General features: G+C 37.1%; 1 protein-coding gene across 1 annotated transcript; it reads left to right on the top strand.

Moving 5' to 3' along the window:
- The first annotated feature begins 9207 nt into the window (after window positions 1-9207).
- On the top strand, window positions 9208-12629 carry mrps16 (mitochondrial ribosomal protein S16). Its single transcript, XM_073468224.1, has 4 exons — window positions 9208-9348; window positions 9602-9636; window positions 11397-11663; window positions 12184-12629. The coding sequence occupies exons 2-4, from the start codon at window positions 9624-9626 to the stop codon at window positions 12318-12320; spliced, it is 417 nt and encodes a 138-aa protein (XP_073324325.1). The 5' UTR covers window positions 9208-9348; window positions 9602-9623; the 3' UTR covers window positions 12321-12629.
- Window positions 12630-15308: the final 2679 nt, after the last annotated feature.

The following is a 15308-nucleotide window of genomic DNA, read 5'->3' on the forward strand; positions in this document are numbered from 1 at the left end:
GTGGGTGACATCCTGTCACTGCTCATTATAGTGTGAATTCTGTGTATCCTCAATAACACCTTCAGTTGGCACAGGCAGTACGAGCTGGTGATGTGACACTGGAGATGGGTAGAAGAGGGAGTGAAAATGTAGTTTGATCAGTAAGGAACAGGTGGAAGACAATAAAGATGGTGGACAATGTGCAGCACAAAGACAGATGATCTCTAGTCTTCAAATGAGAGCGATCTCACACTTTGAGGCCGAGAAGTAACAAGGAACAAACAAGCAGAAAATACAAGGCACATGACAATGCCACGATGGAGACTCTTGTCTCCTCCGCATCTGGGGAAGTCCAACAGTGCTCCTTTATCCTCCTCACACAATACGCTAACAAACCTGTTGTCTCTGTGTCCTGGGGCTCTTATCACCCCACCACAGAGCTCACCTGTCCGCTTCTGTTTAACGCAACAGAAAACCATTAAAGCACCTCTTTCTGTTCTACTGTCACATGAAATCACACTTTCACCGCAGCCAGTTTGTGTAACGTTTGTTTATGCGAGGATGGCGTTGGTCGTGAGAGTTTAACGCGATGCCTGCTACTCTGAGTCGTGCATAAACAAGGTACCATGTCATAGCCAACCGCTGATCTCGTGTCTTTGATGATTCGCCTCAGACCGGCACAAACGCATTGCGATAATGCAACATTTTAAATGGTGTATAACTTGTCATGGCCGCCTACGATGTCCCCAAGATAAGGCAGCCTTTGGTTTAGTGTCAGTTGCCTCAGAGAGGGGTTTCATTACAGTTACACAAGGAGTAACTCTGTCGCTACAGGTTACACTAACACCTAAATGTGAAAGATCACAGATGAACAGATTTCCCTGAAGCATGCACGAATATGACTGAGACTAAATCAGTGAACGAACATTTTGGGAGAATTTGTCCCTGATGATATTTGCCACTCTGCTGAAAATCCCTTCAAAGGTTTGACTGGAAAACAACCAGAAGGTTTTTTATATTAATCGGAGCATTTTTATTGGTCAAATTAAAAACTAAAACCTACTTTTAAGACTGTCAAACATAAACCTGTTTGTGCCCCGTCCAGTAAACATGCACCTAAAGAAGATGTACAGTATTTATTTATAATGTAAGAAAACCTACGATTGTTAAACCTCCTTTTTATGCTGTAACAACAGCGGACACAGAGTACACTGAAACCTTTCGTGTGTTTGGCTGCAAAGGAATACTGTGGGTTGCTGGCATCATTTCATTACAGTGGCCAGTGTTACAATCCATTTTACACGACCAAGAATGCTCTGTGTGTGTGTTGTACTAGTGTGAGTCTGTGTGTGTGGCATGTGATAGGACCAAAATGCTTGGGTATCACGCTCTGATGTGCATGCCAAATCCACTTGTCCTCTCACACAACCTACCAGTGTGGCTCTGCCGTTTCAGCTCTGCCAGCCGAGGTCTGGGGAGAGCAGCAGCACAGGAAGCAGGTCACGACCTCGTAAAGAAGAAATCACAATGTGATGTGCTGACTGAATGTGACCAAATATTACCTCTAACTAGCTACAGTTACCCCGTCTGTCCTCGCTGGCCTGTAATCATTTCATAGTGTAAATTATTTGCATTCTTAAATAGATTTTTCTAAGCATTTCACCCACCTTTGCTACAAACAGAAATAGAATAAGTGGTAAGACTTTATAATAACCATCATTAATAAACAGTAAATTTATAGTTAATCAAACTTTAATATTTTATTGTTTACAAACAATGAAATTAATTATAAACAATTTATTAAGCAACTGTTTATAGTGGGACATGAAATAGTAACTTCCCTTTAAATACATAAAAATAATAGTTAAACTTTAAAATGATAATGAAATAATTATTGTATTCACCAATAAGCTTAATTCTGCAAGTCCAGAAATGTATACAGTTTACCACAGGATATTGTACAGCTTAATGAGCAACACAAAACAAATATACGTAGTGTTGTAAAAAGTACAGTCATTCCCCTTGAAATGTTTAAGTATAATGTAGTAGAAAATGGTAATACTCAAGTAAGGTACAAGGTACAAGGTAAGTACCTCAAAACTGGAGTTTAAGTTCACGTTTCTTAATTAGACTCTGACTTTAGTTACATGTGCCCCAGCTCTCTTTTTATATCTATTTGTCTTTGACTGAGTGCAATTTTTGTCAGAATGATGTTTAACTTATGTAGTTAACTTCTCTTATGACTCCAGTGGAGGGAACTTACCTATGATATGTAGCCTGTTACTGGTTATAAAAAATGTTTAATGGTCCTTTAATGTAATTTAAACTGGCAATAGTTCTGTTTTCTGCTGCACTGTATCATTATGAAATAAATGCTGATTGCACAATATAATGGATATAAGATAATGAAACCATCTGTGTAAACCTCACTAACACTATACAATGTTTTTTTGCCACCCTGGAAAAGGAAGTTCAACTGGTGATCCATTTGTATTGTAGACTCAATGATCGAATAAATACGTTTTGTCCTGTGTTCTTGCAACTCTGAGGAAAACAGAAATGATCCAGTTGTCTGTGTGACCGCGACACCATCCATGATACCATGTGCAACGCTAAGGGGGAAAAGTTATCTGTTGCCACTTTATGAAGATGGGAAGCTCATATTATAAGCAGACAGGCATATTTGCTGTAGAAGTAAAAATGTGGTGTCAAACATTTGCTTTTCATTTGGACAAAAGGGATACATTTTTGGACAGCCTTTTGTTTCTCATGCTGAAGAAGAAATAAAGTCATCAAAAGCTAATAGAAAGTTTACTTTAAAGCACTATTTTAATGAGTTTATCATGACTCACCTGCAAGCTTTTTGTTTTTGAAATGTATCCTGATTTGAAAACTTATATGATAACCCATTAAACTGCGTTTAAAGCCCTATACGAGTTTGTTATTTTATCAAATCTAAAAACTGTTGAAGAGGTTCAAGTTGTGCAAGATGTAAATGATGGATTTTGACTGAAAACTGAAACACAGTGTAGACCTATTCTCTGCAGATGTTTGAAAAGGGAGAAAACAACAGTTTGCTTTAGTAATTTAACACTCTAACTACGTAATTAGTGACAAATTAAAGATTTTTCTAAGTAACCAAATTAGTTATTTCAAATCAGAGTTTAAGGACATTTGACATATGTGTCTAATGAAGTGGGCTGTGTATCACCCACAACATTCACTACTTTGTTGACTGAGGCAAGCGACCACATGCCTCACAATTCAAAAGAACACAGAACATTTCTGTATTAATCAGAAGCTGTGAGAGCAGTCAAATCTAAGAAAAAAAAGTGGCAGAAAAAGAAAAAGTCTCTTTGTTAATGAACATAAAAGTAATGCCTCCATTTTGCATGCTATCACAATTAGTCTCACCACAACCATCTGAAAGATCCTTCCAGAGAAGGGAGATCACTTGACCCCCCATCTGTGACCGAATCCTGTCTTTCCATTAGGTGCTCTCTGCAACCATAACGTCTATCTCCGCTCGAGCTGGACACAGATGCTTAAGAAAGTGGAGGGCATCACAAAGAGCTCACAGACTAGAAGTCACACGGCGCCTGTGATTGAAAGGATCCATTATTCTGACTAACCGTGCTGAGGAATCTTACGCATATGCGGTTCCTTTCAAAAAACAAACTTTTTAAAAAAACACATAAACTACCATGTGGTTGGAAAACACACAAATTTGAATGTCTTTAAAAAATGTTCAACATTTTCTTGAGAATTTCTAGTCTTTATCTCCTTGACTTTCTACTGAAGACAAGAAGACAACAAATCTAAGAAGGAAAAATAATTTTAAAAAACCTACCCTATAGCATTTATAAGCATTTATATACACACACTTCATAAACAGTTTACCACAATAAAACATAGTGGTAAGCAGATTAAAGGCCTTTAAATGAGTTCTCAATATAGTTGTCAATACATTTCCATCACTGTGTGTTCATTATACTTATACTATACTCACACAGTATCTGCTCAGGATTACATTATAGTGTGTTGTAAACAATTTAACAGTTCACGTAAAACTTATATATAGATGCAATCTTAAAATAAATGTGGAGGTTTTCAACAATAAAAAATACCAGAGAAGATAATCTAATTAATGAGGAACTTTGGTTGTCATTTGGTCTAGACAAGCACATTGACTGATTGTTATTTTCCTGATGATTTGCCTTAGAAGATGCATTATCTGTTGCAGAAATGGTGGTCAGAAGTAAGAAGCATAAAACGGCGGGAGCCTTTAGAGAGGTTTGGGTGGCACAGTGGTTCAGTGGTTAAAGCAAGCTCTAATACGGACTGTGAATGTGATGTTTATGTGTCTGTCTGTGGACAGATTTTGTCATTGCGATAGCATCACAACCGTGCAAGATGCTGTCCTGAAACTTTACAGGTGTGTAGTTGAGATAAAAAATTAAGGCTGAATTTGAAGATGGGTGTGGTACGGGTGAGGGTGCTGGACCTATGGAGGTAGAATGTAGGAAAAGGGCCACTGGCTCCTCACTTTACGCCTCTGGCCCACATTAGTTTTAAGTTGCAGATCACTGTAACCCAGTTCCAATCATTCCTGTCCAGTCTAACGTAGCTGGTATTGTTTCCACCTTGTCTGTCTGTCTGTCTGGTGACTGATTCTGTCACCACAATAGCATCACAACCTTGTAAGATGCAGTCCTGAAACTTTACAGGTGTGTAGTTGAAGTCAAAATTAAGTTTGAAAATGGGCGTGGTCCTACCTGTGTGTACTGAGCACTCATGTAACAATGTAGTAATGACTACTGAGTGGTCATCGGAAGTAGTCATGGGAACGTAAAGATGTTTATGGGTGGCGTGGCTCATTCAACAAATGAATATTCACTTGTGCTGTCTCGTTTTGGACAGAGAAATGTTTCATGGTTGTGATCATGACGGAATGTCCCTGCACCATTTCCAATACTGCATGAAAGAGATTGCATGCCCTCCCACTTTTCATGGGCTTATAATGGCTTCATTACATAGTTCAAAGGCATTAGGGGGGCTGGAGAGTTGACATCACTCACCTATATAAATTAATGTATACTATACGTCGTATGTCTGTGTTGGGAAGCCCAAGGTGTCTTCTTACCTGCCATGTTTAAGCTTCAAGTTGCTTCAAACCGACTTCTTGTCTGAAAATAATTCAGCAGGCATTAGAAGATGAATGTTAAGGTTTTGCAAGATGTAATTTTGGACACCCCAGCCCACATGCATGTAAAACTGCGTGTAAATATAAAAGTGGGATAATCCCTCTCATCTAACTCTCAACCAAAAATGTAAGGACATCTTTCCAACAATGTCAAAGTTTCCCTTAAATTCTGTTTTCTGTCAGTGTGTTAAGGATACAAATCATGACAGAAAGTGTGAACTTAAATGCACAACCATGCAGTTAGTTGGTTAATAAGGAAAGATCTATCATGTTATATTGTTAAATCATAAAAAAACATGGCTATCAATTTTTAGCTTGAATCCTAACCCTAATTCCATCAATCAACATTATATGAAAGAAAACATGTTTAGGACTATATAATAACCCCACATTATCATAGCAGTTTGTGAAACTATCACAAAATATGATCTACAGGATTCGTTTACAAAGTCACTACTTTTGTATTTCATTTTGTGACTTCTGTGTGATATTTCGTGCCTGCACCACTTTTCTTTGACTGAATGAAACACTAGATTTATGAACCGCGCTGGTGTCAGGGGAAGGAGATCGCAGTGGGTTATGGACGTACAAAGTCAAAGATTGTGACACCAGAATCCAGGGTTTGTATTCGGTCTGTGGTTAAGTTTCGGCAACAAAAGCACTTTGATTAAGGTTAGACAAAGATATTTTTAGTATGTGAAACAGTCACGACATTTATTATGTAGGATTCACTTTGATTAAGGTATAACATTGTGATTTTGGTTATATGCTAAAGTCAGTTATTGAAATAGTGGTGAAATTTAAAGGACCTATTTGTGAGAAAATTTTTTGAGTCTCATCCCCAACTCATCAAAAACTCACGCGTTGGGATTGAAGGACGGGTCGGCTGCCATTCCAAAGCTTCAGTTTTTGACGAATTAGGAGTGAGACTCAACAATCAATTTTATTTTTTTTATATTTTTTTTTAAAAAAAGGACCTTTAACTTTTAGGACTCATGTACATACACATGAACTTTCCATTTTAAAGTGGTGCTGAGGGTCATGACAAAAAGTGAGCATTCATGTCAATGTATATGACTCCCATATATTACATTTCATCACTGTTTCACAAACTGCCTTTATGCTGGGTTGAATAAACCCATGACCTCAAATGATCTTAAATGTTGCTTTAATTCAGCTTACAGATGTAGTGAGAGGTATTAATAAGGGCACGATGTAAGAGCAAGCTCAGTGCTTAGATGATATTAGTGGAATCTTCCACATAATCAAATTAAATTCAGACATCTTTTACTATAATGTCTGGAGCAGCTCTCTTCGTTTAAAGCAGACTCGTCTTGTTTTTTCCAAGTAAAATATCTGGTCATCTGAGCGTCTCTAACTGAACTGTCACAGATGATTAGAGGAGGAACAACTCGTCTTGGTATCCCAAAGAGCATGGGGTCCTCACGAGAGACTGAGCCACAACTAGAATCAATGTCACCGTTCAGATAATCACGCATTGCCGATTCACCATGTAAGATGCATTTTGTTTGCTGCCTAGCTGTGTAAAGCCTCTATTCATTTTCAGATTTTTTCACAGAAAGAACGTGGTCAACCCCATAATGACACCCTCCTCGTGAAATTTCAGCCCTGATTTTTGAGAAGCCAATGTTTTGTGTTACGTTGTTTGTCTGGTTGCTGACATGATTTCTGTGACAAACCAAACTGACAAAAATTCTGAGATCTTTTCTGAACTAATATCCTTGTAATCTTGTTATTCTTTTCAGTTAAAGATGTATGTGAGTGTTTTAGTAATGTGTTACGATATGTCAATTAGATTTGTTCAAAATACAGTATTAAGTATTATCTTATTTTGGTAATTAAAGTATTTTGGCTTTGATATTTGTCATTATTAATTCGCAATAACATCAGAGCTGCTGTTCTGTATTAATGGTTTATCATTAAGATAAGTTAGACTAAATTAGAGACGAAACTATCTCTGTATTACTGAAAGTATTTCAAATACATTTTATGGAAAGAGGGTTTTACACAATTAAATGAAGTATTTTACAAAAGTCTTGTGTCTCTTTTATCTTTTTGCAATCAGTTAAAAGTGATAACTGGCTTTATTGATGAAGACACACAAGGGCAGGGGGATATTTTCAGAATCACAAACAAGAGCCCGTCTCTTTTGTGTCTTCAGTGACCTCTCCTTGCAGAAAAAAAACATGTGTTTGTCACACACACACACAGACAGAAAAACAAGCTTTACACAACAGGAGTGTGAAATCACCATGTTCCAACACTGGGGGGGTAGTTGGGCTCCCAGTGGGCAGAAATCTCTGTGCTCTCGGACGACATCAGGCAACGCAATGACCCCAGAATTCATGAGCGCTCTCAGGAAATCAGTGTTTCATCTCTGCTGGGGTCAACAGTGGAAACTGATTTGAAACTCAATGCGTTGCTGATGTAAGGCACAACACAACACATGTAGAATAGAAATTATAGAAAGGCGAACATGAAAAATGACATGACTGACAGCACAGTTGTAACCAGACAGCCTATAACCTCAAGTGACACTTACAAAGTCATAATTATAAATGTAGCAGCTGGTTTTGTTGTTATTGTCATGCTTATGATATTATCTTTGTCCCCGCTTTACCTTCACTAAAACTAGAAACTGGATTATACATGTTTTTTTTTTGCATTTAGATAAATTTGAGTACATTTACATATTCACACATGTCAGGCATTTGGCTGCCTGTATAACCTATGTAGGCTATATATGTGATACATATACGCTATGTATTTGACCAATGACAGTTAAGTGGAATAGCAATAAATGTAGCTATACTACACCCTAATAAGGCACTGAAATCACTGTTTATTTTATCATCAAAAGCAGTCCCTTACAGAAAACATTTAAATAATTTCAATTGTATCCCACTTTATATATCTAGTCTTTGTTCTATAACATTTAAGCAAATGTTTCCCAAATGGTGAGCTGTGAGGCAAGTCCATATGTGCCCTGGGATTTTGTTACATTGATTATTACTGCTAAATACAACTATACAACAAGCAATGGATATTTTTTTAAGTTATTATATCTTTACTTTGTACACATTCATTTCCTAATACAGAGGCAAATTTTAAGCCCTAAAAACTCCTTTTAAAACCTTACAAGGCACCAAAATAAACATGGACAGGATGATGAGATAACGTGTTTTTGAGGGTATTTTGCATCAATATGAATACATATGTGCCTTGAGATTTTGGCTTGCCCTTTTGTGTTTGAAAACCACTGATTTAAGGTAATACTGTATGTTGTATAAATACTGTGTACTTTTTTATCATACTACATTTGCCTGACAGCTACTGGTTGAATGTTTGACATACAAAACATAACATCTGTTTATAAAATATGATATGAATTAAAGTACACAACAGCATAAAAAGTTGTTTAAATGAGCTCTACCTCAACCAGCTAAAAGACTAATATGCTGCTTACATGCTAACACAATAATAAAAATACATCAACTGAATTAATAGCAATAGCATATTATATTAGCCTTAAACAACACTGGCCAACACTGTATCATGAGTCGGCCTACTTTTACTTTTGAAGTACATTTTGCTGATAATAGTACTATGCTTTTACTTGAAACTTTAAATACATAACTTTTACTGGTCAAATATTATTTCAACGTGTGTTATAACTACTTTTAGCCAACTTAAGAACCTCAGTATTACTAGCCTGAGATCTTTGACCAAAACAGACTATGCATTATACAACTGCAGTATGAATGCAACACCTATCTACGTCTAATGGCATATTTTTCTTATTTAAGGGACATTTTCAAGGCCGACATAAATTATTTTTTAAATATTTAAGCTGTAACGTCGAAGTTCACATTACAAACTTACCTTTTCCAGAGTAGCACGGAGTCATGTAGACCTTCAGTTTCGTGTGCTACATTGGAGAGCAGTGCAGCAGCGCCATCTTGTGTCAATGGGCTGGAAAGACGCTGGAGCAGCTACGTCACTTCCTGTTTAAACATGGCGGCGCACTGTTAAATGTGACATTACTTCTGCTGCTGAAAACATACAGTTATTTACGTTTTTTTATATCATATGGCCAGCAATTAAAAGGGCGACATCTGCGGAGATTTTGTGTTACTTCGTTCAAGGTATTTTGATATATATTATTTGCTTTTTTTTTTTTAACCACACGTTGTCTTCAAGCAGGAGATGCTCTGTACTATTAATGTTAGCCGTTAGCAACATCTCCGTAGCTACACTCCTGACATTAAAGGACATTTTAAGGGTTATTGGATGTGTAGTAAACTTGTAAAAGTATGAGACTCACTGCTGATGTTGCTGATAAAGAAAGTTACTAATATACACTTCGGTTTAAAGGTGACTTTTTTTGTTTTGTTGCAGGATTATCCAGCCAGCACACAACATGGTTCACTTATGTGAGTATACAGTGTGAAAGGGCGCATTGTCTTGTGGCAGCAGGGACTTAAGCAGAGATTTAGCGAGACAAGTGAATGTAATATCGCATCTATTTAAGACTGACATTCAGTAAAAGCACCCAGGGCAGCTTCCGCACACAATAGTCACTATGAAGTTTATTTGTTCAGGATGTGTGGCGCATAATAACCGAATGCAGCTTCTCCATGTTTAGTTTTGACTCTAGGGACTGAAAGCAGACCTGTACCTGACGACCTCAGAGGTGTGGATGGTTCATAATGTAGCAGCAGATCAGAAATGTATTTATGGCCCTAAACCATTCAGTGCTTTATAACCCAACAGCAGGAATAAGGAAAAATGTATCCCAAACTCTTAAAGGTTAAGTTAACCCAAAAAACAGCGATGCAACATTCTCCTACACAGCTGAAGTAGATTGATACTTGATTTGAAATACCCCCCCCCCCAAAAAAAAAAAAAAAAAATAGCACAAAATGGCTCCATGCATCTCGTTCAGCATTATCCAAGCGTCAGGAAGCCCTGAGATTCCATATTGATTTGCTTAAGCCAAAATTGTCTCTGAAGCTTCTGAGCTGAAAGTGTTAGCGCACATCATGTCTGATGTGTGTGCAAAAAGCTTGACACAGTGTCAAGGGTGTAAATAAAGTCTTTTCAAATCATTTTGGTATCTTGGGGCTTCAGGAGACTTGGATTCTGCTGGACGAGCTGATTCAATTCATTTTTTTTCCTTTCTTAATGTTTTCAAACAAGTTCCCATGTACTTCAGTTGTTTAGGAGAATGCTGCAAGGCTTTTTTGCTGTGAAGCTCCAGAAATGTTTTGTGGATTATGAAACTTAACCCTAATTTCCATCAGCATGGGGGTAGTAGATAATGACTACATTTTCAATTTTTGGTGAATTTTTATTGAGTAACGCATTTTATGTTGATTAATTTTCTGTCAGTCTATTAATTGACAAATTGTTTTGACACATTATCAAGTACACGCAGCTTCCAATTTCTGTCGATACTCCCAGTGAAAACTACAATTCTTTGTGAAGGTCATGATACTTAGTTTTTGTTTGTACTGTTTTAGAGAGGCACTGATTTAACTCTATTGCTAGTTTTAAGAAGAGGGCGGTTTCAATTGCTTTTATTTTGATTTACAGTGCTATGTTCCGAGAAATGTTTCTGATATGTTGTCCACCCTCTTCATGTCAAAAACAGACTAAATATTAGAACATTTATGAAACACTTCTAACAGAAACTGAACTTTATAATGTAGGATTTATACTGCATTTGTCTTAGTTATGTGTAAACAAACTGGTTGCTGTGTATTTGTACCACCTTTATAGAGCAGATTTCAGTAGTATATCACAATAAAAAAGAAAAGCAACAGACACAATTTAACTCTACACCAAAGCAAGTTGCGGCCGTTTCACTATTTCTCCTTCCCCTTACTGCTCTGCCCTTCATCTTGTTCAAGGAAGTAATTTTGTTTGAAACAGGAGGAAGTCAGACATGTGGTAAACAGAGTTGCTAAGTAAGATGTCAGTCCTTGGTGTACACAAGATTTTATGATATGAAATATGCCTCTCAGGAAATGACTTGCACATTGTTGTAAATCCACTCCAATAAAGACAATACAGTCTTTATTGGAGAATGGGGGTTACCAATCTCTCACTGATGCAGTGAGGTGTTAAATGCTTACAAAAAAATATTTATTTTTCTTTGACCATGCTTACTGTGCTTATTTTCCCTCTGCAGCATCACTCCTGCTGAAAAAGTACCACGGGGGTTATGTTGTCATCCGATTGGCTCTTGCAGGCCACAAACAAGCAAACAGACCCTTTTATCGCATTGTGGCAGCTTACAACAAAAGGGCCAGAGATGGTAAATACATAGAGCAGCTGGGTACCTACGACCCACTCCCGAACATCTACAACGAGAAACTCGTCAGCTTCAACTTTGACCGAATCAAGCACTGGATCGGCTGTGGCGCACACCCGACAAAGCCAGTGGCCAAACTTCTAGGTGTGTATTTATTACATGAGCATGTTCTTTAAGGTGGCTCAACATTGCTTCAGTTTATTGTGGGCCTGTCTTCAGAATATTGCTGCTCTGTAGTGATTTGTTTAATCAAGGAGGTAAATCTGTAACTTTTATGAGCACCAACACCTTTTAGGCAATATTCAGCTTGAGAAATACTTATCTGTGCTGACTTTTCTTTGGAACGTCGACTCCCTTCTTTTTATTATCTTCAACCGTACAGATGACTAATGTTAAGTATTAATGTGTTAACTGTGCACTCAAGCACGTCATCCATGCCCTCCGGTTTAAAGCATTGTACAGATACAGATCAAATTAGCCTTTCATGATGATAACAAGCATCTGTATTACCAAGTTGGTTCTCCAAAAAATCCAAATTATCTTAAAAATTATGATATATCAGCTTGCAAAAAATGTCAGCATCTCTAGGCAATGTCTACACCATAGTTGGGAAAGCTTGTAGTGAAAGATGTGGTCTTCCTCTCTCCACTTTCTGTTTCAACAGGGTTTGCTGGATTTTTCCCTCTGCACCCCATGACAATAACAGAGGCAGAGCGTCGAAGAGCCCGAGCGATGCTGACAGAAACAGGAACAGGAACAGAGGATGGTCAGGAGGAGGCACAGAAGGAGGCTGAAGTGTGAGAATTAAAGCTGGGAACTGTGTGTGACTGTCCAGAACAAAAGGATGTCACAGTTATGTGGACACACAACCGATTGATTTATTTCCTAACTTGTTGGGTGGACTGGAGGAAGCAACGTCAAATATGGCATATTGTAGTTGTAGTTGCTTTAGCAGCAGCTCTGACCAACTCATATTAAAATTGAGTTTTGTGAAATCAAATCAAATTCAATAACTTCAGGTTTTGTTTTTGAGAGTGCAGTGCCATAACAGGCAGTTGTTTGTATTTACTGTTTCGTTTGATTTAAATAAAGTATTTCATTATTATTGAATTTGTTTGACGTTAGGTTGCAGATTTTTTTCTTTTATGCTTTGTGCAACTCTGACCTTTACAGACGATCTGCCCAAGAATGTCAAGAAATGAATTTGTTTTGTTTCTTTTCAACCTGACTAGTGAACCTTGGAATCATTCCTCCTTCTTTGGTCTGCGTTGGTTCTTTTTTTGGCCTGCATGTATTTGAATGTGCACACATGAATCAATAGTGAACGTCAACGATGTCAAACACAAGAAAGAAATCAGAAGTGGGTGGGTTTGTTGATACGATGATTGGCAAGCTTTACAGCACCTTGTTCCTTCTTAGACGTGCATTCTCCACCCTTATACTGTGTGTTTTGGAAACCTTTGTAAATCACTGTTTACTGACAGAAGACACATAATGGTTGCCAATTTTAGATTTATGATAACCACCAACCGTGTGTTTAAAAGGTAGCGGCCTTGTGATATGTTTTCCCATTACAGGATCAAGATTTATAGACTAAATTCCTGATTTTATCAGCTCTACCTTGTAATAATGACCACCAAAATAAACCATGCATAAAGTAAATAACCAGTTTCAGACTTTGCATGATTACAATGGAAAAACGTTGCAGTAATGGATTAATTTAACTTCTAAAGCTTAGTCACACCACTTTATTCTGTGGTTAAAAACCTAAAGCAGTAAATGTCTTCCTGAACAACTCATTGTACAAAAAAGATTGCTGACACCTATGTGCATGTTGTCTTTGTCAAACCTAGTCCAGAGAAAGCACAGTACACTGCACGTTTAGTTCTATATTTAGTGTTTTGTGTTACCTGTTCACTAAAAGAGATTAGCTCTGCAGATCAATACACAGAGGTTCTACAAATCATGTAACAAAGTACCACAAACACTGGAGAATGGGCTAAGATAAGCTACTTTTTACATTTTATATAAAATAAAAATGTAATTATTTGAATAGTGCTACAGTATATACACCTCTGGTTGTGTCCCCATTGAAATTATAACAAGTTATCTATGATGGTTTCAGAAGAATTATTAATCAAAAAAAGTAATTGTATGGCACAACTTGCCCCAAGGTGGGAGTAACATGAGCCCTCTAGGTGTAAACAGCCACCGTTAAAGACTGATATAAAAATGACATAAAATCAAATAATTTTGAGATTTTTTTTAAACTTTACTAATACCATCAACTTAACAAAGGACTTTTAAGTTAATCCATATGTGTGTGTGTTCCTGGTAAACACGCTAACTTAACATTTTCAGTAAAGATTAAATTGTAATCTTTGTGTGTATGACAGAATGAATGTATGTCTAAATGTGCTTTTGTGTACAACACATTTGTGTGTTGCTTCAACTTTCCATTAGTCAAAAATTAGGTGGATATTATCAACATTGTAAGACTTGTAACAGTCATCAAACATTATGTGCACATCACATTTTACCATTTTAATCTACAACCTCCGTCTTGACAAAACTGTTTCACATAGTGGCTTAGGTCCACAATTATGCTATCATTTTCTTTTGGCTGTTGTTTGCTTGCCACTCTCTCCATGTGCTTCATGAATTGAGTTATTTTAAGTGTATTTCCTTAACGTGGTCAAATGACTACCTTTGTTAATGGTCACCTAGATACAGGAGATCAACTCATTAAACCCACTGGCTCAACTTCCTCCATTCTCCCCCTCGTATTTTGAACAGGTCCCGATTCCAAATCAATCAACTGTGGTTTGCGTTTATCATATAGCGATAAAAAGACTGATTTGTGCCAAGACACACTAAACAACACCCAGGTGTCATATGAAAGTGGGGCAGAAACAATTACACAACTTAGTTGTTTCTGTTGACATTGCTTCATTTCCTTGAGGATTGTGGAATAAAAGTTAGTTTGATTCTTGAACATGTTGGCGTACTGAGCTTTCCCATGCATCTGTAATTTATGAAGCAGCAGGGCATTGATGAAACATTTTGGACACACTCAGGACAGTTATGGGCTATATGAAGTGTATTTCAAGAACATAACAAATAAGATTGTATATTAAAAAAATGACCCAAATACAAAAACTCTGTTATGAATTAAATGCAGTCAAGCATAACATAGTGAGAAGGAAATATTCTCTTTTTTGCATGTCAAACAGAGGTGTGGAGAGCTTTACCCAAACCTCTTGTGACTTAAAGATTAAGAGAAATATTTGTGTTTAACCTCGTCACAGGTCCCCACCTGGTGCTATTGAGACTGTTTAATAGCTGTACTTGGATCATGTTTAACACTATTTATGGCTTGTCTATACAATTCAAAAGACTGTATTGTCCATAAGTTGCTCAATATAACGTCACTCATGTCACAGTAATATGACCTTCATGCCCAGTTATGTCACAGCAAGTAAATATTGGATTGAAATGAATGTCAACAACCAAGCAAATACAATTTAAATATTACAACTTAAGTGTTAAGTGTATTAAGTGTTCATTAATTATTTTGAAAAAGGTATATGCATATTTCCAGCACTTACTGTATGAAAAATGTCAGCAAATGCATGATGTTTAATGATGTTACATTGGGTAATAAGTATTTTCTTACTAGAATCACACTCACCCAAACCCCACCTCACCCACTTGCGCCTTAGTCCTTGTTCACTTTAACGTCACTGTGATTTGTACCTTTGTAAACAACCATGTACAGGGTGTGAGTGC

The sequence above is a fragment of the Pagrus major genome, chromosome 6, assembly GCF_040436345.1.
Source record: "Pagrus major chromosome 6, Pma_NU_1.0".
Lineage (NCBI taxonomy): Eukaryota > Metazoa > Chordata > Actinopteri > Spariformes > Sparidae > Pagrus > Pagrus major.

Coding starts and splice junctions, on each gene's coding strand:
- mrps16 (XM_073468224.1), top strand. Junction 11,664..12,183: donor GCCAGTGGCCAAACTTCTAG/GTGTGTATTTAT, acceptor CTGTTTCAACAG/GGTTTGCTGGATTTTTCCCT.